Source organism: Caretta caretta, chromosome 4, assembly GCF_965140235.1.
Source record: "Caretta caretta isolate rCarCar2 chromosome 4, rCarCar1.hap1, whole genome shotgun sequence".
NCBI classification, from domain to species: domain Eukaryota; kingdom Metazoa; phylum Chordata; order Testudines; family Cheloniidae; genus Caretta; species Caretta caretta.
The window spans coordinates 151425586-151449729 of record NC_134209.1 but is presented as its reverse complement, the minus strand read 5'-3'; the positions used below and the strand labels follow the sequence as shown (position 1 = coordinate 151449729).

Sequence of the window (24144 nt, the reverse complement as noted above, 5' to 3'; positions counted from 1 at the left end):
CTCAAGTACCTCATGCGGTCATTCTTGCCCATAGGCTGGACTCCTCAGCTGGACTACGTCTCCCATGATGCACCATGTCCTGGGACTCCTGGAGAGGGGAGATTATGTTGTATTATGGGAGATGTAGTCTGACCAGGGAGCCTGGCCGATAGAGGCAAATGTGAGCATGAGGCGCCTGGACTACAGCTCCCATGAGGCACTGTGGCAGCATTGCCCAATCTACATACTTTCCTTTGGCTGAGATCTTTCTGGAATTCAAATTTCTGCTGAAAAGTTAATTAAAATCCTCATCAAGAAAATGAAATTTTCTTAATTTTCATGGGTTTTCCTTGGGGGAATTTTACAACTAGCTGTACTTTATGATGCAATTATTATCGCTGTCTGCAGTGCAAGCAGGGAAAAGCCAAACAGCATCTGACACCTGGGGCTGGGATAAAGGGACACAGATGAGAGAAAAACTGTTGGAATTGAAATGCAGCCAGTTCAAAAGTGAGAGGGGGAACTATGTTGTCACAAAATGCACAGTTGGCTTGTGGAACTCATTGCCACAAGAAATTATTGAGGCCAAGAGCTTAGCAGGATTCAGAAGGGGACTGGTCAGCTATGTGGATAAAGAGAACATCCAGAGTTGTCATAATAAACCCTAAAAATATAACCATGGGTTTCAGAAGGGGGTTTTAGGGTATGAGGGGACACTAACTATAATGTGCTAAGAGGAAACTTTCCTTTCCTGTGAAGCAGCTGGTGCTGGCCACTGTCAGAGACAGATTCCTGGGTTAGATGGTCCTTGGTTCTGATCCAGTCCGGCCTATGTTCCCATTTCCTCTGGTTGTAAAAGATACTCTGAGTTCTATTTCCTGCAGCCTCCCTGCACTCTGCTTCAGTACAAAGGGCTCTTGTCTGTTCTTGCACCCCGGTGTGTAGGTGAACAGGGAGAACAAAAAGCTGAAGCGGATCAGCGTGGCACTGTTGCCCATGTTGAACCAGCTTCCTGAGGATGTGCTGAGTCTGGCCACTGAAGTAGACTCCCCCGCGGACCCAAGTCGAGATCCAGCATATCCGTACCTGCAGCAGATCAAAGGTGAGTTGCACGCATCCGCCCCAGGGTCCCAGACCGAGGCTTGGGAACAACCAGAGAAGAGGCTCTCCCCTGGGAATCCAGTCCAGGTGTTTACACTGAGCCAGTGCTGGGATGGGGTTTGGGCATTTAGCTAGGGCTGTGGGGCAGAGCAGAAACGTCATGGTTTACCTGACTTTGGACATAACAGCGCTGACAGCTGGAGATCCTTGCCTAAGGAGTGGTGTGAGGGGTTTTCCAGGACTTAATTAAACTGAATCCAGTTTTTAAACTTGGACGCTAATATAAGGTCTTTCACTTTGCTGTTGAAATACCCAGATGCCAATTCAGAAGCCTATTATTGTTATAATTTATTGTTTGTATTCCCGTAGTGCCTAGGACAGTGGCTCTCAATCTTTCCAGATAACTGTACCCCCATTCAGGAGGCTGATTTGTCTTGCATACCCCCAAATTTCACCTCACTTAAAAATGACTTGCTTACAAAATCAGACCTAAAAATACAAGTGTCCCAGCCACACTAGTACGGAAAAATTGCTTTTACTTTCTCATTTTTACCATATAGTTATAACATACATCACTTGGAATATAAATCTTGTACTTACAGGTCAGTGTATCGTATATAGAGCAGGATAAACAAGGCATTGTATGAAATTTTAGTTTGTACTGACTTCGCTCGTGCTTTTTATGTAGCCCGTTGTACAACTAGGCAAATCTCTAAATGAGTTGATGTCCCCCCCGGAAGAGCTCTGCGTACCTCTGGGGGGATGCACACCCTGGCTGAGAACCACTGGCCGAGGAGACCTTGGCATGGGCCAGACCCTGGTGCTGTTGTGTTGAGAAGTGGGGGGAGGGGAAGAAGGGGGTGTCTCGGGCCCGACACAGGATAAGTTTATGACACCCATGTTCACTTTTATAACAATCAACCCTTCAGTCAGGTTTGGATTTTAGTGTCATGTTATGGCTGGTGACTCCTTTTTACCCTTTTACTGAAGTCACAGAAAGAGAGAGGACAACAGTTAAAGCCTTTGAAATGTAAAGTCTCGTGTAAGATTATCATTGTAACAATTTCCCTTATTCCCTGTCTAGAGAGGTTTTTATAGCGGGAACATCCGGTTTGACAGCCTTTTCTATGGCACAGACGGACTGGCCCCATGAAGAGGGAGCAGACCCAGTCCACCAGTGCCTGGTTAATTGCTTTCTAATGGGACTGGAGAGAAGACACCTGGCCTATATAAAGGGTCAGGCGGCAGCTGGGAAAGGAGACAGGAAGGAGTAGATGGGGGCTGGCAGAAAGGCCAGAGAGCAGGCAAGCTAGGTGCCCCCAGAGAGGAGTTATGGGGAGCAGCTGGGTGGAGAGAGCTGGGAAAGCTCAGGGCCAAGAGATCAGCAGAGGGAGATCTGCCTGCTGATGTCTTTGAACCCAGGGAGACAGAAGGTCCAATAAGGGAATAATCCAATGGTTGGAAAGAGCCCAGGAGGGGCTAAGAACATAACCCAGAGTGGGCAGAGCTTGGTTACTTTGCATTTTTGTTAAGCCCTGGGTGGGTGGATGCTGTTTACTCTGTGCGTTTCATTTGGGCTTTGGATTTGGGGAGGGGCCGTCTGAGAACCCACCACTCCAGCTGAAGAGGGACGCGGAAGAAGAGCCCGGCTTGGTATTATGGTGATGGACTCCAAACTTTGACTTTTGAGGGGTTAGTTTGAAGCATTTGTGTTAATAAACTAGCCTGTAGCAAGGACATTCTTGAATTAAAGAGCAAATATGGACTTTGAGGAATTTTATGATGGGGGGGAAATGTAGGCGAGGTCCTGCGGGGCTATCTCCAGCCAGGAGGGAGTGCTCCAGGAGGACCCATTTTGTTACACTGTCCTTGTTGCGGGGATAAAAGCAAAGTTTAGTTGAGATGACCTGGAGTGTTTTGTTGTAACTGCTATTGGAATCGCTCCTGTTTTCCTTAAACAAAAGACACGCAAAAGGGGAAGGGAAAGAACAGCACAGAGAGAAGATGCCACATCTCTCTCTGGTGCTGACGTTCCCGACTAGAGAACACACAGCCCTGACACGTGGCCTTATCAGCCACTCAAGACCTGGCAAACTGTTAGCAACATTGGGCTGTGGAAGGGGTTGCTTTTAGCCACCTCTCGGATCGCAGGGTGGGACTGCCTGAGTGGCTCAGCCAGACCCTTATTGGTCAAAGGCAACTGGAGAGTGTGAGGAAAGAGAAGGAATAAGAGATGACACATGAAGAAGGGGATGAGAGCAGGAACCTCGTCTACCATCCCAGGAGCTGTTGAGGATTTAGCCAAAGCCGGCGGAGGAGGCGATCACGTCTGATTCCCTCTCTCTGGCCCGATCTGGACAGGAGGCCTTGCAGGACCAGGACAATGAAAGCCCAGTGGTGTCGTGGTGCATCCTGGGAGATGGTGGAGGTGGAAGCCATGATGACAAAGCTGGCTCCTTCCAGTCCATGTCCCCTTGCTTCCACCCGAGTGACCCCCCCACCCGTGATGAACAATGGCCCGGGAGGGACACAGCCTCACCCCACTAACAGGAATCAATCGAAACACGTCAGATTTCAGCTAGGCACATGTTTCACCAGCTTGGGGATTATTCAGCTTGTTGCCATACCAACCTGTGAGTTCTTCATGCAATGCACAGTCAACCGGTGGAACTCCTCGCCAGAGGATGTTATGAAGGCCAAGATTATAACAAGGTTCAAAAAAGAATTAGATAAGTTCATGGCCGATAGGTCCATCAATGACTATTAGCCAGGATGGGCAGGGATGGTGACCCTAGCCTCTGTTTGCCAGAGGCTGGGAATGGGCAACAGGGGAAGGATCACTTGATGATGACCTGTTCTGTTCATTCCCTCTGGGGCACCTGGCACTGGCCACTGTTGGAAGACAGGAGACTGAGTTAGATGAACCTTTGGTTTGATCCAGTCTTGCCGTTCTTATGAGTTTACCTGGAGCTCAGCAGACCCCTAAGTCCAGCTTTTTCAATGTGAACAATCCAGTTTGACCCAGGCTCTGTGTCTCCAGCTTTTGCTGACTTACATAAAATTGTTTACGACATGCAGGGGGACTTGTGCACTGGGCCCTGACGCCAGTGGCCCAGTTGCTAAATCAGACTCCATTGGTGCACTTCAAGGAACCCAAGGGGTGAAATTCCAAGGGTAGAGGTGACTGAAAACCACAGCTGGGGATGCGGTTGGGCTAAGGGCGTCCATGCCAGTCTGACCCCAGGCGGGGGGCACTGAATGTGCCCGCCACAGACAGAATAGGGTACAAGGTACCAAGAAAGACCAGGCTGAAATCCAACCCCAGGAAGGTAGGAGCTATAAGCAGCTGCTGGCTATTAGGTGGCTTACGTGCGCTGAGTTGGTGGGTCTCATTCCAGCTCCTAGCAGACAGGCAGCCACATCCCAAAACCCTCCCTGGTGCTGGGGCACTGCTTAAAGAGGCTGAGGACAGCCTAGGCCATGGACACTGACTTCCCTTCCTGTCCGAGGGGGGTTTTCTCCAGGTCCGCGATGGTTGTCCGTCCATGGTTGTGGTTTCCATTGCCTGCTGGGCATGGCCTGCAGTTTCCAGAGCTGCCAGGGTGGCACCTTTCCCCCGGAACAACTTCATTCTGTGGCATGGAAATGCTTGGAGGAGCCAAAGGCCTAGCTCCCTACTGGGCATCGTTCATATGCCGCTCTCTTCCCCTCACAGCCCTGCCCCCTTAAGCCCTGTCTGACCCCACACGTCCTCTCCCTTCACAAAGTTCAGAGACAGCTAAGACGACTTTGCTTTAGAGGCAGCATTCTCTAGTGGATAGAGCAGGGACCTGGGTGCTCAGTGAGCTCAGGCAAGTCACCTCCCCGCTCTGTGCCTCAGTTTCCCATCTGTCCAATGGGGAGGGTGCTAGTGACCCACCTTGAGGAGATGCTATGAGAGCGGTGGATGACAAGCAGTCTAGGAGAGCTATCAGTCTGAAGCACACACCGTGCCCTAGACAGAGAGGGAGGCCTGTAGACACAGAGCGGATGTGGCCCTCCACTCAGGCCTGGCTGCCATAGGACCAGGATCTGTTGCACGAAGCAGGGAGAGAGAAGGCGCCTCGTTTTATTTCCCTTCCTCTGGCTCCAGATTTGCAGGAAAAGGTTTCCAGGCTGCTGGGGGAGAAGAAGGAACTCACCATCCAAGTGCAGGAGCTGCAGAGCCAGATCAGAGACCTCGGGGAGCAGGTACGGTGCTGATGCCGGCCCCTCCTTGACGCTCTGCTCGGCCGTGATGCTCGCTGAGCTCGGCGACTGCTGTGCTAAGACCACTGCTCCCCTTGCTGACCCCTGCTGCTGCTGCATTTGGGAATTGCCAGACTGCAGCTGAGCTCCGGCTCACCCCTGGAATGCCCGCAGCATGCCACCTACGCTGGCTCCATACCTGCTGGGGACCCCCCTCCGCCAGGGCTGTTCCCCATAGGCCCGGTCGAGCTGGCTGAAGGGCCCTTGGTGCTGGCAGTTGCCCAGTCTAAGCCACTGGCTTTGGACAGCACAACCCAACAGCAGAAGCCGTTCACAGCGAGAACTTTTCTCCTAGGGGCGGACTGATGGCTTCAGTATCACCGCTAACGGCAGAGGGTTTCACACAGACCCTACCTGAGCTCCAGTATAAACTCAGCTCCCCGGAGCCCAGTCCAGAGCTCGCTTGGTGCCACTCTCAGCCTTCAACTTGCCTTAGGAAGCTGGAGACCCCCTAGTGCAGTTACAGGCCTTCCCGGTGCCTGACTGTCCTTGCAGCTCTTTGCTGCTGCTTGGGCGTGGATTTGCTGGACGTCGGAGGGAGGGAGCGGGAAGCCTGCCAGATCCAAAGGCTTCTCTGTGCACAGCCCCCTGCCCTCCCTGGGGTGAACACTGCCCCCCCCCCCATAGGTGCAGGGGTTGGATCAAGCCCGGGATCGGCTCAAGCCAACGGGCCACTGAAGTCAGTGGGGCTGAGTTTGGTGCAAATAAAGAACCGGCTACAAACACCCGGTGTCCCACTGCAGGTGGAAGAGGAGCGAGCAGAGAGGGGGTCCCTGCAGGCCGCGATGGACAGGAGTCACAAGGCCCTGAAGAAGTACAAGAGAGGTGAGTCCACCGCACGGTCATGGCAGAACTCTCCAAACTTCTCCGGTGCCGTGTTTCCAGTGAAACACTGGCCTGCCTGCCACTCTGAAAAGTGTTGTCCAGTGAAACCTCCGAATGAAAACTTTAGCCCTTTTTTGTTTGTTTGTTTTTTCCTTTGTTTTTCAGTTTAGCATTTTCCCTTTTTTCCATGGCAAAGGGGGGGAGGAGAAAAATCAGATAAATAAGAAACACACACACACACACACACACACACACACACACACACACACACACACACAAAATGTGACTCAGAACATTTTCAAAAATGAATATTTTCAGTACAAGGTTTTCTCAAGGGGAAAAAGCCCTCCTGGTAAGTGGGAACTGGGCCTTCTGGAAACTTGTGGAATGGAAATCCAGTTCCGAATGTTCGAAATGTTTCACAGATATATTCCCCCCGCCCCGCCTCCCGCTTTTCCAAGCCCAGGTCATTGAGCACAGCTTGGGCCAGGTCCATCCCAGCTGTATCTCTGCCTCTGTGGGTGGAATTTCCTGGGAACCTGCTCCCATGGTTTTTTTTCCCTTTCTGCATCCTGTCCCTTCTGCTTGCTCCTCGTTTCCCGTTCCCCGGCTGGTTCATTCCCAGAGCTCGGCTGGAACTTGGGGGGCGGAGGGGTGGGATCAAAGAGTTTATTTTGATGAGTACCTAGATGTTTAGCGGTTGTGCTCCAAAGCACCTTTGTGACTGTGAACCACACGTCCCATCGAGCACCTGAGGAAAATCCGTTGCTAGAACTCCTGTCTGAGCCCATCAAGGAACCCACCTATGGGAGTTATCTGGCCCCCATTACTGTCCCTCCTCCCCATCTTTCATGTGTTTATCTTCTTCCCACGGCCCCTGAGAGGTAGGGCAGTGTTGTTACCCCATTGGTCAGGCATAGAGAGACTCAAGCAATGGCTACATGGCAGCTGGAGGTGTACTCTCCAGCTCAGGTAGACATACCCATGCTAGTTCTGATAGCTGATAGTCTCACCTGACTCCAGGAGCTGGGGCTGCACACCCTCCCCCAAATATCCTGAGAATCGGGGTGCAAGCATGAGAGCTGGCAGCCCTGCAGCAGTGGGGGGCTGCAGATCAGGGCTGAGGGGCATCAACTGAGCTGGTCTGAGCTATCGCTCCCTGTTACGTTCACCCCGCATTGTGTTTATTGCAGCCACGCAAGGGACACACCCTTGGAATTGGCCTGGCCATGGCTGGAGGGGTGCGGGGGCACTGGTCAAAGGGGAGGAGGGTGCTTACTGTGGGGTAGAGCCTTGGAGCAAGTCACTGTCAATCCAGTGAGGGCCGGGCAGTTGGACCAGGTCTAAGAGCTGCTGGTGTATTACTGATCCTGCAGTTCTTACTCGGGCAAACCTCCCATTGGCATCGGTGGAATTTGTCCCGAGGGAGGAGGGCAGGATCAGACCCTTATCGCTGCCCCAGCCCATGCGGGTGCAGCCCCTGTCGAAACCAAGGGTTGAATTTGCCCCCGGTGTGGCACGGAGCTGGAGATTGGGTAGTCGGTGCCATGGCTGGTGCCCTGGGGACGCACGTGGGGAGAGGCTGGCTGACGGCTCTTCTCCCCCGGGCAGTGTCCCAGATGGCCGCTCAGGAGTACAGCGAGGCCGTGCAGCAGCTGGAGCTGGAGCAGGACCTGAGGCAGCATGCAGAGACCTTTGCCCACGAGGTACAGGGTGGCGCGGGGGCGGCGATCTCCCATCCAGGGGTGCTGCGAGGACCAGCAAACGCTGGGCCTGATGCTAGGAATCAGGAGGGTCACTGGGGAGTGCCAGGGCCCAGGAGGTCAGGGGACAGTGGATGGTCTGTGCATGGGAAGAGCTGCTTGGCCCTGGGGTAACGCTCCTCAGCTCTGCCTTCCTCTCTCCCCTGCTAGCAGCGGTGGGTCTTAATGGGCCGGGGCAGAACACCTGAGCAGGACAGAGGGGCGATGCTGACGTCTCTGCTCCGCTCTGCCTAGGGCTGTCCCTGAAGCCAAGCCAAGAGCTGCCCACTTCCTCCCACGGTGCCCCAGGCCTGTCCCACACCCCAGCCACGGTGACCCTGCTGCTCTCCTTAAACACCTTCCCTTCGCTGGACACCGGCCTGGCCTGCTTCTCCTGTTGGCAGCTGCAGCTCCCGCACTGCCTGCCTTGGATACCTCGTGGGTATGGGGTGCCTCTGATGGAGACAGGCCCTGGCTCCCTGCCCCACAGCCAGGCTGGCCCGGCAGGGCGAACAGGAGTAAAAATACAAATTCCTGCCTCTCCAAGTGCCTGGCCCAGGGCACACTGAAGTTAGTGGAAGCCTCCTATTGCCTTGAATGGGCCACAAGGCTGAACACATTCCACGCGTTACTCTCCAAGCATTTAACAGATGCAGAGCAAGCCCCAGAGAGAAGAGACTTGCCCAGGGTCACCCGGCTGGTCAGTGGCAGAGCGGGGAACAGAGCCTGGTGACTGCTCTGTTCCAAAAGCAGCAGAGAGTCGCGTCACGTGCTGCGTCGCCCAGCTGTGACACTGGATGCCTCTGGGGAGCAGAGCCGGGTGGGGCCGTGGGACCAGCGGCTTTGCTGCTTCAAAGCCGGCGTTAAAGGGCGGCTGGGTCATGCTGCCAGCGGGCTGAGTTCAGCGGCGGATACGGTGCCCACGAGCCCTCCATTGAATCCTCCCCAATCTCTTGGGCGCAGATGCTGGTGAAGCAGAAGGAAGCCAACAGGCAGAGCATGATCCTGCTCCAGAACGTGGGACCCAACGCCCAGCTGCTCCAGGCCCTGGAGGAGGTGGCTAGCCTGACTGGGATGCTGGAGGAAGCCAAGCAGGAGCAGCAGAAAAAAGTCAGGGACTGTATCTGTAACCAGGGACGGCCTGGGCTAACCCTGGCATTCGCCTGGATCATCAACCCCCTCCCCTCCAGTATCTGCTTACTGAGCTGTGGGGCTCTCCAGGGAGTGCCGCCCATGGCCCCTCCCTATAGAGCAGCAGGGACCTTTGTATGGGCCCATGAGACCCAGCTGCCTTCTGCTCCATAGTGGTGATGGCATGGGGGGGTGTTGGGCCATGAGCTGCCCCCTCCCTGGAGACCCCAGCTGCTCTCTGAAAGGCCTAGGCCATCAGGAGTATCCTGCTGCAGCTTGGGAGGTCCCGGCACCCAGGAGTAGGACTGGTTGTCAGCCCCTCCCTCTTCTCTTCTGGAGCCCTGAGCTCCGGGGCTCGGGGAATTGGATTGTCAAGGTTCAGGGCTAGCTGCACTTCAAACCCTTCTCTCTGAGTGCTCCCCCCAGGGTTGGGCCCCGGGCCTCCACCTGCCCCAGGGTGGAATCCTGCCCTTCTCCCACGCTCAGGCCGGGTCCCAGGGCTCCTGCCCTGTGAGTCTGCCCTTTGGGAGCTGCCACCAGCAGGGAATACGGAGACCCGACAGCCTCTTCCCCCAAGTGCTGCCGAATAGCCGCAGTAAGGACACGGCCCAGCAGAAGGGTTAGCCCACGTCTCTGTCATCGAGAGACGCGGGGGGATGTCTGCACTGCATGGTAAATCCAGGCATGGGGACACGGGCTTGCGACTCGGCGTTGCTGAACGTCCACCCTGCATTGTAAACCTGGGTGTACCATGGCCAGACCCAGGCCTCACAGCCGTGCTAACGCATCCACACTGCACTGCACAGGCCTCCTGACTCAGGGCTGCGGCTTGAGCTGCGTCCACACTGCAAAATGACAGGGCCTGGATCCAAGTCACAGCAGGACTTGGGCTCTGACCCACCCCCCTAGCAAGGTCCTAGAACCTGGGTCCTGAGTGCTCGCTGGCCCAAATCAGACTGATGTGTGTGTGGACAGAAGTGGGGCTTGGGCTCAAACCTGAGTCAGAGCCCGGCTTAGTGTGCAGCATAGACATACCCAGGGAGGCCTAGCTTATCCCGGACACCCTCAGCTGTGGGCATTGGGGTTCAGCCTACTCCCCAGCAGTCCCTGCCTCCCCCTCTGCCATGGCGACTGGAGACTGGCTGTTTATCCCCCACACCCTGCAAAGTTCTTTGGTCCAGTCTTTCCCACTCGGATCCTCCCTGGGCTCACAAGCTGGCACCCCTGGGCCAAGCCGGACTCTCGAGCTCAGCCTGGTTGCAGGGAAAACTGCCAAGTGAATGACGCTGGAGTGGTCCCATATGTCCTGCTAAATGGGGCGATCTGGGCTAAGGGCCCCACTCCTGCATATGCCTAGGTCACTCTTGCTTGAGTGTCCCACCCCCCACCCCGCCCCATGTGGTCCTAGAGCAAACCACACAGACAGATGGACCATGTAATATTGTATGTCGCAGGCAGCCCACGGGTGTCCTAAGTGACCTCTCTCCAAGCAGCCAGGCCTTGGCCGCAGGCACACGCCCTGGTGCTGGAGTGGCTCCCTGGGTGGATGGCCGGGGAGCACCATGTGTCTCTCAGGTGAATGACTGGGGGCCTCCTGGGCTGGGACGAGGCCACCTCTTCCAAACTCTCCTGCCCCCTGCACGCCTCTTCTCTTCTGCCTTCAGGTGAAGGGTCTGGAAGAGCAGCTAGGGGAGAGCCAGGAGGAGCTGGGCGCAGTGCGAGCGGCCCTGGCTGCAGCCGAAGCAGAGAAGCTGGAGCTGGGGAAGCAGCTGCACCAGGCGGAGGAGAGGAACATGGAGTTGGAGGGGAAAGGTACGTGCTCTCCTCACTGTTCCTGTGCTGGCCCCTCCACCTGGCGATGAGCACCCAGCCCTCGCTCCCTGCTCTGGGCCCCCAAGGCGGGCCCAGGGGCTAGGCAGGCCCAGCTGGGATCTGATGGACACTCCTGGTGAGCGGGCTGTCTGTCTGAGAGCCATCCGTGCCAAGGGTCTCTCCACCCTCTCGTGAGTGGGCCTGGTATTAAAGGGGATGTTACAGCTGCTAGACTCCAGCGGTGCGGTTCAGAGCCTCAGACCGGCCCCCACGTCTAAGGCTGTGCGGAGCCCAGAGCTGGGGCTTCAGCCCCTCGTGCGGATGAGACCCCAGCACTGGAGCTGGATTTCAAACCTCTCCGAGCTTTGGGGGCAAGCGGATCCAATTGGCGTGGGGGAGGGTTTGACTTAGGCTGATCTCTTTACTAGCTCGACCCCCCACAGCCTCACCTCCCGTCCCATCACCAGGTCCTGCCTCCCCTCCTGTTTTCCCCCATCACCCAGCCCTGCTTCCCCACCCGCTATTCCACCGCCCCCCTGCCTCCCTTCTCATGTACAATCACATAGCCTCTGTCCAGCCCTCACTCTCGGCCCTGAACTGACGTGGTGTATTTCTTAATGCTAATTAGCAGCTGGAAACAGAAGGGAGGAGCCAGCACCGTGTGACCAGCCAGCTGTCCAAGGCCAGTTCTCCACGGGCCAGCATCTCGGGGGGGCTGGGAGGGAGACATAAGAACGGCCCTACTGGGTCAGACCGAGGGTCCTTCTAGCCCGGTGTCTGTGGCCCCAGGAGCTCTGAACCTATTCCTGGCTGCATTCCGTTTCAGTGACGTTACTAGAAGAGAAATTGGAGACGGCTGAAGCCCCGCCTTCTGAACCTGATTCGCCAGAAGTGGCTCCGCCCCCACCCCCGCCACCTCCACCTCCTCTGCCACCGCCAGCATCTTCCGCCCCCGTGGAGTAAGTGCCACCCACACCCAGACCTTCCCCTACAGAGACCGCTGGCCCTGAGGGAGTCGCTCCTCTCGCGGGGCCTCAGCAGCTGGCTGTCGGTCAGAGCCCAGCCACCAGACGGGGACATGGCACACTCCTAGTCCGTGCCTTGCGTATGCCCGTGCCCATGGTTTCTGCAGACCAGCGGTTCTCAGCCTTTCAGGACCCATAGGTAGCCCTCAATGGCCTTTCATGAGCCAGTCCACAGCTTTAGTGCAGAAGCCATCTGGGTTAGTAAATACTTCTTACCCATGACATACAGCATACATGTTCATGTAAAGTGCTAAATAAGTACCCTATGCACCCCATAGCAGCGGCTCCTGTCCTGCAGGGCTCGCTGGGCGTGACTCCCCCCTCCGGGCCTTGCGACCTCCGGGTGCTGCAGGTTTGGCCCAGCCGCCCTGCCGAGGACCAGCCAGGCCAAATTAGTGCGGTGGCATTGCAACCCGGCGCATGGGGTCGCAGCGCCACTCACTCCGGTTTGGCCCGGCCAGCCTGCATCATCATGGCGGAGGGGCGACTGGGCCAAACCTGAGCCCTGCGGTGACCCCGTGCGCCGGGTTGCAGTGTCCGGAGCAGGCAGCAGAGCCCAGCCAGCCCATTGGAGCCACAGGAGGGGCATGAATCATGCAGCCTTTTCCCTTCATGCTGCCTGGCTCAGTGCGTAGTCCAAGGATAGAACGGACCACAGAGACGAGTCTCCCCGTTGGTTGATCCAGGGACCCCCAGACCCCTCGTACGTCAGCAAGGAGTAGTGGGGGAGTCTGCCCTGCTACAGGTCGCTGTGGGGGGTCTTCCTCTGGGGCTGTAACCAGCATTAAATGCAATTTACATCAGCTCCCTGCCCTGTCTACTGCTCTCCCAGCCTCGGGTCCCACACTGCTTCCCTATACATTCATGCTCCTCACCCTGCCCGATTCTGTGCCTGCCGACAGGGGAGACATGGAGTTACTGGGTGAGAGGGCAAAGGGTGGAGTTCTGGTGGGGGCATCAGCTGTCTGGGAGGTGGGGTGCAGAGATCTGGGGCAAGGGGAGCATTGTGGGGGCTCCAGGGAGCTGGGGGGGCATTGAGGGTGTGGCAGTCTGGGAGAGAATGGTGGGGTCGGGCTGGAGGCAGAGAGCAGAGAAGTGGGGCCAGGTGGGGCCCTGAGTGCTATCCATGACAATGCATTGATACGTCTCTCTCCTTTTCAGTCCCCTTTTGATGATCAAACAAAGGAAGGGGACGCGGCAACAGAAACCCAGTAAGCCAGCCCTGACAGCCACCCGACTCCGACTCGAGAGGCATCCCTCACGGCACTAAAGCCAAATCCCCTGGCACTCCGGTGGCATGGGGCCACGGCGCACTCAAGTGCTCTCCTTCCCCTGGGCGCTGACCTCTCCGCATTGAGGGGGAGGGGATGGGGTGGAGGCAGTGTATCATCCCGTCTGTCTCTCTGGAGGGCCATGGGACTCTTGGCTGAAACCAGCCCGCTGCTGCAGGGCTACGGCGCGTTACTGGCTGGGCGGCATTTCCGTGGTGCTTGGGTGCTGCAGTGAATGTATTGAACAGGGCCCAGATGGTCACAGCTGCTGAATGGGCAAGGTGGTCTAGTGGTTACAGTGCTAGCCTGAGACTCAGGTTTGAGTCCATCTGTGGCCTTGGCCATGTCACGGAGGCCCAGATCCTCCAAGGTGTTTAGGCACCTCACTCTCATTGATTTTAACCATTGGGCCTGAGTCTCTTTGTGCCTTAGTTTTCCTACCTGTAATATGGGCTTTGAGAATAAGTACATTAAGATTGTGAGGTGCTCAGATACTTGGGGGAGGGGCAGATAAGTCCCAGAGATAGATACAGATCCACGGGGGGATTAAACCAGTGTGGAAGGGATTCTTCAAGTTTCCCTGCTCAAGTGCAGAGGATGCTACCAGAATATGCAGCTATACAGGAGAGTGGCTGGGCTTGTGCTTGAAGCACACATCCAGGAGGTCTGCCACTGGCTCGCTGTGTGTCCTTGGACAAGTTTCTCCCACTCTCGGCTTCCCCGAGGTAAAAGAGGGTTGATGATACCTGCGTCATTCTGGCGGAGGGTTGTGAGGCTGGTGTGTGTGGCGTGCTTGGAGATCCTCAGATGAGAGACATGCTAGAAGGACAAAGCGTTACACTGGAACTGCCAGAGTGGATCAGCTCTATGGCCCGTCTCGCTCAGGATCCTGTCTCTGACTGGGCCAGCACCAAATGCTTCAGAGGAAGGTGCAAAAACCCCACCGTACAGATGTGGGATAATCTGCTTGCCTTCCCCCCACACACACTAGGTCTCATCCTGGTCTCTAACAGATTGCCACAAGTCCTGAAATATAAGGTTTAAGATCCCTTCCAAACTTTGTTATCCAAGGAACCGTCCAACCCCCTCTTTGAATTTTACTAAGTTCTTGACCTCAACAGCATCCTGTGGCAGTGAGTTCCACGTGTTAATTACACACTGTGAACAAATATTTCCTTTGCTACCGCCACCTCCCAGTTTCATCCATTGTCCCTTTGGTTCCTGTGATGTCATGTGGCCAGTCCGTGCCTCTCCACAGGATCGCAGACCTAGTGGGGCTCTGAACCACCTCCATTGCTGTTGGACATAGAGGGAGATTTAAACATGGGCTCTGTTTTATTTTTCTTGATCCTTCACTCTTCACACTCTTGGGATGCACTCCCCATAAACCTCCATAAAGTCACCTCGCCATCCACTGTCAGAACTCTCCTTTGCCATGATGTCTACAAAACACTGGACGATGGCCAGGGCCCAGGCCGCTGAAGTGCAGAGACCACTACCTGTCATGCTGACCAGTGCTGTCCCACGGTTTCCTTGTGCTCCCCATGTCTGTCTCCGTTTGTCGTCTCTTGTCTTATACTTAGTTTGTCAGCTGTTTGGGGCAGGGACCATCTTTTTGTTCCGTGTTTGTACAGTGCCTAGCACACCGGGAGCCTGGGTCCTGACTGGGGCTCCCAGGTACTGCGGAAATATGAATAATAAGCTTCATTCTTCCTATGGCTGCAGGCAAACCTGCTACCGATGACGTAAAAGCTCAAGCAGTGGAGGAAATGATGGCCAGGATCAAGAGCGGGGTTGCCCTGAGACCAGCAAAGAAGGACAGGGCTGCATTGTCCCAGGTAAACGGTGGCACCAGGGTGTAGGAAGGGAGGCTTTGGTCCCTGACATCCACCTGGGAGTGCAGACCCATTATCAATGGCACTTGTAATAGCCAGCGTCGTGGGATGTAGAAAACCGATTTCATGGGCCTGGCTCCGGCAGGGGAGTCCAGGAGTGGGATATTGGGCCTTTTGCCGGGGTTCCAATTCAGCCGTGGGTTCGACGGGCAGTTGGCTGGCTCCAGGAGGGAAATAGGAGGATTGGACAGGGCCTTTCCTCTGTAGGGCCCCAGATCCAGCCAGCCCTGGGGAATGGGCTGTGGAGCCCTTCCCTTCTCGCACACCAGTCTGACTCTGGCATGGGGCAGATAGATGCCAAGGCTCTTTACCAGCTCATAAATGCCCAATGTGAGGTGAATGGGTGGTTTCCCAGGGGAGGGGGGTTAATGTCACTGAATGCCAGTCTACACCCAGCCCTTGTTGGCCGGCTTGTTTGGCAGCCTCAGGAGAAAGGCCAAGGACCCCGGGCCACTGGGATATGAGCACCGGGTGTGTCTGTGCTGGGGTGTGGGGGTAAAGCTCTGAGGAGGGACAGCAGAATCCTCTCTCAAGGGATCTCCCCTCTCAGGATCACTCAACAGCAGCCAGCAAACGCAAGAGCACCGTGATGGAGCTGCAAGGGATCCTGGTAAGCATTGCTGTGCAGAAAGGCACCGGTGCCTGGGAGAACCCTGTACATTTCCACCCAGGCGTGGTCCTGCTCACGACAGGTGCAGAAAGCTGAGCAAGGTGGGGCGTGCAGGGGAGTCCCCTGTCCTGCAGGAACGTGCCTTCATCAAGCTACTCCAGGACAGAGCCCTTCCATAGCTGAGTAGCAGGATGCGTATCAGGCTTAAGCACCTCCTCCTTCACACCCCTTTCCTGCCCCGTTTTCCTCTGGGTCCTTATAATCCGCTCACTCCGTGCAGGGAGCCTGATCTTTAACTTGACTCACGTGCCTTGACCCTCCTACCTCGGCTGCTCACCGCAGGGCCTTGGAGCTGTGCTCCCAGCATGTGAAAGTTTCAAAATTTTGCAAATTGGGGAGGCTTTTTCTGTTGTAAATGAACATTTTTTTTTTTTTTTTTTTTTTTTGGCCCTTGGAAACTCTTGATGTGAGTTTCAATTCCCCCCCACTCTCCTTTTTTTAAAAAAAAATTTAAATTAAAAATAAAACCTGCTCTCCGCTTTGGAAGGTTCCGCATTTCCCCTGTACGATGTCTGACTGGATATTGAACAGCTCATGCTGGGAGGACCTGAAACATCCAGCTGTTGACTGCCTGATCTCTGCCCTGCTCGCATGTTGGGAGCGGGGAAAGAAAGCAAGCTTGACAATTTTGCCACCACTTCATTTTTCTGGGTTTGGAAAATCCACAGAATCAGGTTGACAGCAGAGTCTGTGGTGCTGCCCACTGGGTCTTGACCTTCACGACACTCTGTGAACCTGTCTCACTAGGCGTGTGGAGAGTGGTATGTGGGGGTGTTTTCTGGCTTGAATGCCTCTCACAGTTACGTGTGTCGCTTACCTCTCTTGCGGCTGGATAATAGCCTGCTACTGCTAAGTTGGTCTACACTACAGAGTTAGGTCGACATAAAGCAGCTTATGTCAATCTAACTGCGTCCGTGTCTAGGCAGTGTCTGCCCTTGCTGCCGCCAATGTAAGTGCCCCACTGCACCGACACAGGGCTTGGCAACACTCGCAGATGTAGAGCGCAGCAGGGAAAACGCCGCTGTGTGTTTACACTGTCAGCTGCAAGCGCCCTGGCATGGCCACATTAACCGCTCTTGCAATGCCACTAAGAACAGGGCATTGTGGTAGCTATCCCAGTGGGCAAGTGGCTGCAGCGTGCTTTTCAGATTGGGGGGAGTGGAGTGTGACAGGGGGTGTGTTGTGTGTATGTGCGGGGAGAGACGGTGTGTTTTGGGGGGCTGAGAGTGTCAGCATGCTGTCTTGTAAGTTCAGACAGCAGCAGACCCCCTTCCTCCCTCCGCCTCTCTCTCACACTCACAGCAGCAACATCCCACAGCGATGGTTGCTTTGTCCTGGAGCAGATAAGCAGCCGGCTGTCAGAACGGAGCTTTGAAAGGGCATATCCGCATGCCTGCGGCGATTCCAAAATCATGAGAAGAGTGGCCACTTGACTTCAGGGGATTATGGGACGTTTCCGGAGGCCGATCAGAGCACAGTAATGCAACACCTCGTCCACACTGACGCCCGAGCGTTTCAGCTGGGGTGCAGCAAGCATTATGCTTCTCGTGGAGGTGGATTACCAGGAGCGCTCCAGCTGCAGAGTCCAGGCACTCCACGTGCCTTGCCAGTGTGGACACGTTAGGAGTTAGGGCGCCCAGGGCTGCTTTAATGCGCTCTAACTCGCAAGTGTAGCCAAGCCCATAGTAACTCCACCTCGAGGAGCAGTGTAGGGCTTATGCTGGTGTAGTTAGGGTGACGCAGTGTCTGTGTAGACTCTGCGTTACTTATATCACTATTAGCTGTCTTGACAATTTCATGGCTCCAAAATTGATAAGAAAGCCAGCTCTTGGCTCCCCAGCTGGGCTGCTGCTGGGTCTCTTCTCCAAGCCAGGCTGCCACCTGGGCTCCCTGCTGGGAACCCTGCTGATGCCCAGGGTGCAGGCTCCCGCTGGGGATACAGCAGCTGACCAGACTGCGGGGGCGGATTTCTCCACCAGCTGCGAGAAGCCCCAGGCGGCTGCTGGGCTCCTAGAGGGGATCTGCATGGAGCAGAGAGCCCTGGCACTCAGCCCCCCACACTTCCTCTCCTAAGTCGGTGGACGTGCTCCTGGTGAGGACACGCACCACCACCAGAAGGAGGGTAATGTGGACATTGGCCACCAGAGTAATTAGGCTGTACGTTGACCTAGGTCAACTTAAGATTGTAGTGTAGACATGACCCCCAGTGGAGCTTCTCCATCAGCTCAAGGGGTTGAGGTCTGAGCAGGGGACATTTTTTTCGGACAAATAGTTAATTCGAAGAAAAATGTAGCTTCGGGTGACTGGAAGCTAGTCACAAATTTGACATAAATGGTTTCAGCCATTCCCAAAACAGCCAGAGAAGGAGGAGGCAGTCACGCAGCCCCCACACACACATGTAGACACAACCTTTAACTTAGTGGTTAGAAAACTCGCCTAGGATGTGGGGCACGACACAGGTTCAAGTCCCCTCTCTGCCACAAACCTGAAACAGGCATTTCTGATTTGCCCCTTTAGGCAACTGGGGGCTCAGCCCCAGAGCATCTCTGAGAGTGAGCTGAAAGGCCTGCGCGCGCAGCCCCTGGGTGGGTGGGAACTGTGCTTCTCACTTTCTGAGCCGCCCACTGACGTGCACCGGTTCCTCTTGTCAGGGCACAATGAAAAGGCCGGTCAGAAAACAGAGCTGGCGTAAACACAGCCGAAAGATCAACGACGCCCAGCTGCAGTCCATCCTGCAGAGACGGCGCAAGATGCTGGACTCCTCCACTCCCGCCCAGCCCTTGCCGCTGCAGGCAGAGCTCAGAAAAGAGGTGCAGAATCAAGGTGCAGTGACTCCTCCTCGGGTCTCTCCGATCCTATTCAGGAAGCCGTCCTGCCGCAATACCAGGTCCCAGCATGCTTTCACGGCCAGAGCAGCCTTCTGCTTAGTGGAGCACTGCATGCTGGCAGCCAGGGTTGGGGCAGGCCACACCTTGCTGTTTGAGAGGTAGTTGACAGAAGCCACATTGTAGGGCTCTATGGGTAATGTCTACACAGCAATTAAACCCGGCAGCCAGCCCATGTCAGCTGGCTCAAGCTAAGGGGCTCTTTAATTGTGGTGTAGACATTTTGGCTCAGGCTGGAGCCCAGGCTCTGGGACCCCTCAAGGGGCTTCCCAGAGCTCAAATGTCTACACAGCATTTGTACAGCTTCACAGCCTGAACCCCCAGGAGCCTGAGTCAGCTGCCCCGGGCCAGCTGCAGGTGTTTAAATGCTGTGTAGATCTACCCTTTGGGCCATTCCCTTTGAGCTAGCCCAGCTTCAAAATCCCTGAAAAGCTTTGTGTTTTATAGAAGACTCTATTGGTTGCAGAAACAGTAGTACACTGAGCATAGGGTTGGGAGACAGGACTCCTGGGTTCTATTTGCAGCTCTGCCACTTACATGCTGGGCAGTCCTGGGCATGTCGCTTTGCATCTCTTTGTCCATCCATAAAATGGGATGATACTGACCAACCTTTATATAGTGCTTGGAGATCTACTGATGCAGAATATTCTCATCAGTTCATTATTTGTTAGGTTTGCTTAACACTGTAAGTTTCAGATGAGGGATGAGTCAAGTCCTATTTCTGTGGTCAGTCTGTCCTAACAGGGATGATTCAGCAGAACAAATCAGGCCAAGATATTGATATTTGAGTGGCTGTTGATTTTAGCCACTGTTGCGGGGGCAGGTTTGACAGCTGTGGAATCTCAGAATACATAAGTGCTGGAGCTAGGAGTGAAGGGGGGTGCTGCAGCAGCCTCGGGCTTGAAGGGGTTTCCATTATATACAGGGTTTACCGTTTTGGTTCAATGGCTCTCAGAACCCCGACTATACAACTTGTTCCAGCACCCGGTCAGAATAGCAGCATTCTGTGAATCACGGTCTTGTCACACAATGTCTATGTGGCTTTCTTATTTTCTAAGGTGACAGTGAAATTTGCAAAGCTGTGTCCAGCCCATGCTCAGAGGAGAATGCAGCTGTTGTCCAGTTAAGAGCAAGATCAGTGCACCTTCAGAATAGCAGGCGAATGGCTCTCCTGAATGAAGCAGAGGACAAGCCGGCACAGAGAGAGTCTACCTGAAAACCAGCCATCCTGTAAGAAACATCCATGACAACCTACCTCATTGGGGCATTAGGAAGGGTTGGATCTGGGACCTTCAGTGCTAAAGCACAGACACCTCCCACTTGAGCTAAAGGAGTAACTCCACTAGCAGGCAGCAGTAGTAGGCAATTATCCTCCAGGTAGACCAGCCACTCAAGGTGGGAGATGCCAGACATGCTGCACAAGTTTGTTACAATGGTCATTGTCTGTGCATTTCGTTCTGGTTTGTTTCAGTATTTTCCCCAGAGGCTAGCATGTGCCTGTTACACCAAACCATGACTGTTTCTGTGTGGGGGAAGGGCAGCTGGCCTCGATAATGGGGCTGCAAAGCACTGGGGAATCCAAAGACAGGGAGGCCAGGTAGGGCTGTCTGCAGCACCCCAGGCTCCAGGAGCATGGCAGAGCTCTGCCCCCAAATGCTTCCAGTCTAACCATCAGCTCCCATGGAATTCAGTGAGAGCTTTGCCACAGACTCCAGTGGGCGCAGATCACAGGCTGTGGATACAATCCAGAAAGGGCTAAGCCCCCACAACCTCATGATAGGTGTTGGGAGATGCTAGTGCTCCTGAATTTGGCCATTTATTGGCTATGACACCAAAAAGGATGACATCATACAAAGGGGAGAAGGAGGGGTCATGAGCGGACAAGGGTTGGTTGCTACAGCAGAAGATCGTGAGTCAAGATGATGTTGTGGTCACATCTCTTTGGTTGTGGGGGGAAAGGCTGCCACCCCGAGTCCTGACCCTCTGCCTGCTGAAGGCAATGCCAATGCTCTCCTGGGCTTCAATGGGCCAGGATCAGGCCCCAGGACTTTTCTTTGGCTCTGTATCAGCCCTGAGTGTTGACTAGCACACACTGCAGAGTGACAGCCTGCTATCGCTCAGCCTTGCCTTTCCCCTACCATTACAGACTAGAGGGAAGCTGTAGGCTGCCGTCTGGGACTCCATGGGTATCCCTGCCACAGACTGCTGCTGGTGTCCGCAGGGGGGTGGAATCCCGGCCCTAGCGAAGTCAGTGGGAATTGTGCCACTGAGGCCAGAGTTTCGTCCAGGGGATTTAGTTGGGACTTTAGTTGGGAGTTTGGTGAAGTTACTGTGAATAAGCTACATCTCTGAAAGGGAGGGTGGGTGTGTGGGTAAGGCTCTAGCGTGGGACTCTGGAGTGCTAGGCTCTGGCATTGAGTGCGTGGGTCTCTCTGTGCCTCAATTTCCCATCCATAAAATGGGGATAAAAGTCCTTCCTTTGTCTGTAATTCCAAGGTTTTTGGGGCAGGGTCTGTTTCTTATGACATGTTGGTACAGTACAGGGGGGTCCCAATCTCAGCCACCAGGCACGACCACATTGCAACTAGACTATCATGTTTTTGTTCTAACGTTCTAAACCTGCATCTCTTTCAGGCTGCACCACAATACACTGCATGGCCGCCTGGTCTCGCACCCTGCCGATGCTCCTTGCAGTACCTGCCCCACCCGCGTATCTTTCAGTCACGCAAACATTCAGAGCATGAGCTCGGCCTGAGGATGCAATTCTCGAATTGGGCTTGTTAGCGCAAAGTGCAGCCAGATGCACAGCCTGCTTGCTTGCACATACTAGCTTGCTCCACTTGCCTCGGTGGTTGCTGAGAGATACATTGTCATTGGCCAGTGGAACGTGGTTTTGTTGACAGTGGTTTGTAAAGATCATCCATCCCTGTGGATCAGATTATCCCATTAGCTAGCTCCTCTTTCAACGGCCAAACGTAATTTCACACTCTTCCTGAGGACTGATGGGCTGCAGATAAGAAGGCTGCAGCTTATGGGAGCATCCGTTCGAGTCCATTCTTTTCTAACTGAGCTGCTGTGACAATAACAGATCCATCAATAACAACATTCAGCCCTGGCAAGGTGTCCTGTCTTTATCCTCCCCACTGGCAAGGTGGCAATTTGTTTTTCTTTCTATGCAGAAGGTTAATGTGGGAAGCAAATTGTTTTGATGCATCCACACACAGATTGCGCCAAAATATCATGTGGTTCACAATAAAACCTTGGTAACAGGCACCTTCAAAATTTGGAGAAGCTCAGATCTGGAGCCATGCATTAGCGCTCTGGCACATCTCTAGATCTAATGATCAGAAGTGGAGTTGGGAGCTCCAGATCAGTCCTTTAGAAGAGAATTTCACTGGGGACCTTAGCAGGACATCTATCTGTCATGCTCAAATCAGCCCTAAGTTGCAGTGAAAGTGCCTGGATGGTGGATTTGATGAATGGGCATTTACTTGTTTAGCTGCTGAGCTGAGCATCTTGGGGGATCATAGAATATCAGGGTTAGAAGGGACCACAGGAGGTCATCTAGTCCAACCCCCTGCTCAAAGCAGGACCAATCCCCAATTAAATCATCCCAGCCAGGGCTTTGTCAAGCCTGACCTTAAAAACTTCTAAGGAAGGAGATTCCACCACCTCCCTAGGTAACGCATTCCAGTGTTTCACCACCCTCCTAGTGAAAAAGTTTTTCCTAATATCCAATCTAAACCTCCCCCACTGCAACTTGAGACCATTACTCCTTGTTCTGTCATCCACTACCACTAAGAACAGTCTAGATCCATCCTCTTTGGAACCACCTCTCAGGTAGTTGAAAGCAGCTATCAAATCCCCCCTCATTCTTCTCTTCTGAAGACTAAACAATCCCAGTTCCCTCAGCCTCTCCTCATAAGTCATGTGTTCCAGACCCCTAATCATTTTTGTTGCCCTTCGCTGGACTCCCTCCAATTTATCCACATCCTTCTTGTAGTGCGGGGCCCAAAACTGGACACAGTACTCCAGATGAGGCCTCACCAACGTCGAATAGAGGGGAACGATCACGTCCCTCGATCTGCTGGCTGTGCCCCTACTTATACATCCCAAAATGCCATTGGCCTTCTTGGCAACAAGGGCACACTGCTGACTCATATCCAGCTTCTCGTCCACTGTCACCCCTAAGTCCTTTTCCGCAGAACTGCTGCCGAGCCTTTCGGTCCCTAGTCTGTAGCGGTGCATGGGATTCTTCCATCCTAAGTGCAGGACCCTGCACTTATCCTTATTGAACCTCATCAGATTTCTTTTGGCCCAATCCTCCAATTTGTCTAGGTCCCTCTGTATCCTATCCCTGCCCTCCAGCGTATCTACCACTCCTCCTAGTTTAGTATCATCCGCAAATTTGCTGAGAGTGCAATCCACACCATCCTCCAGATCATTTATGAAGATATTGAACAAAACCGGCCCCAGGACCGACCCTTGGGGCACTCTACTTGATACCGGCTGCCAACTAGACATGGAGCCATTGATCAGGGATCTGAGGATCTGAGTGTCCTTCTAAGAAGCCCCACATTTGAAATTTGATCTCTGTACCTTTTAATTAGACAACCTGTTAGAGAAAAGGGCTAAAGAGACAAAAATTGAATTTGGATGTACTAAGCTCAGATCACACGGCACTTCACATGTTGAGGAGCTTGTCAAGCTGCCTAGAGTGGCTCGCAAGTGTGAGTACCCACCTCAGAGCAGATTGTGAAGAAGCAGGGCACAAACCCCAAGCTGGCTCAGAGTTCTGTGTTCATATTTCACCAACCAAGTATCCAGTCTGAACTCCTCAAGGATTATGACAGCCTTAACATAGAGTCACAGACAGTCTCCTTGGGCATGCCGGTCTATCTTGCCACCCGGGCAAGCTTACCTTTGTGATAGATGATCCCTTACACCAAAAATCACAATGATATTCAGATTACTCCCAGTCCAAAAGGACCAGTCACTTACCCCAGATCAATTGCACCTCAGATCCTATGCCAAAGACAGTGCTTGTAGCCAATCCTATAATTAATTAAAAAATTATTAACTAAGAAAAGAGAGTTATGTACAAGGCTAAAGCAGATAAACATATACACACAAACGTGTTACAATCTTAGACTCCAAAAGGTAATAGAAGCAGCTGTAATATTCAAGCTCTATATGTCCTTTAGGGCCATCCTAGGCCAAACAGTTGGGGATCCCTCGCTTATGCTTAGAAATATTCACCCGTCAGAGTTCAAGCAGCATAGAGATACAGTTCTTTCTTGTCCAGGATTTTTATTCTCTTCCCCCAGAGTTCAAGGTGATGGGACAAGTGCTTGTGCACGTCTCTTCCTCATGGGTGCTGAGGGAGCAATCAATGGAGTCTTTTGTCCACTGATGTTCCACAATGGCTTGTCTGGTCCCTGGGCCTTCTTTCGTTGGGCAGAAGATGACGCCTCTTGTGGTAAACCAGTATTTCACCCTTGGTAACGCCTCTGTACTGACT

The 24144-nt window shown here is 54.0% G+C and overlaps 1 protein-coding gene across 5 annotated transcripts in view; it reads left to right on the top strand.

Moving 5' to 3' along the window:
* Positions 1-21738, top strand: part of LOC125635151 (shootin-1) — a 35591-nt gene extending 13853 nt beyond the window's left edge. For 4 of the 5 annotated variants that reach the window (XM_048846452.2, XM_048846454.2, XM_048846453.2 and 1 more), the window contains 13 exons: positions 925-1081; positions 5213-5310; positions 6111-6192; positions 7804-7898; positions 8898-9044; positions 10730-10877; positions 11704-11836; positions 13064-13113; positions 14899-15011; positions 15619-15678; positions 18390-18561; positions 19682-19853; positions 21258-21738. In XM_048846452.2, coding sequence (XP_048702409.2) covers positions 925-1081; positions 5213-5310; positions 6111-6192; positions 7804-7898; positions 8898-9044; positions 10730-10877; positions 11704-11836; positions 13064-13113; positions 14899-15011; positions 15619-15678; positions 18390-18561; positions 19682-19839 — 1413 coding nt within the window. In that variant the 3' untranslated portion in view covers positions 19840-19853; positions 21258-21738. The remainder of the gene's footprint in view (positions 1-924; positions 1082-5212; positions 5311-6110; positions 6193-7803; positions 7899-8897; positions 9045-10729; positions 10878-11703; positions 11837-13063; positions 13114-14898; positions 15012-15618; positions 15679-18389; positions 18562-19681; positions 19854-21257) is intronic. The other variant, XR_007356160.2, reaches the window with a different exon arrangement.
* Positions 21739-24144: the final 2406 nt, after the last annotated feature.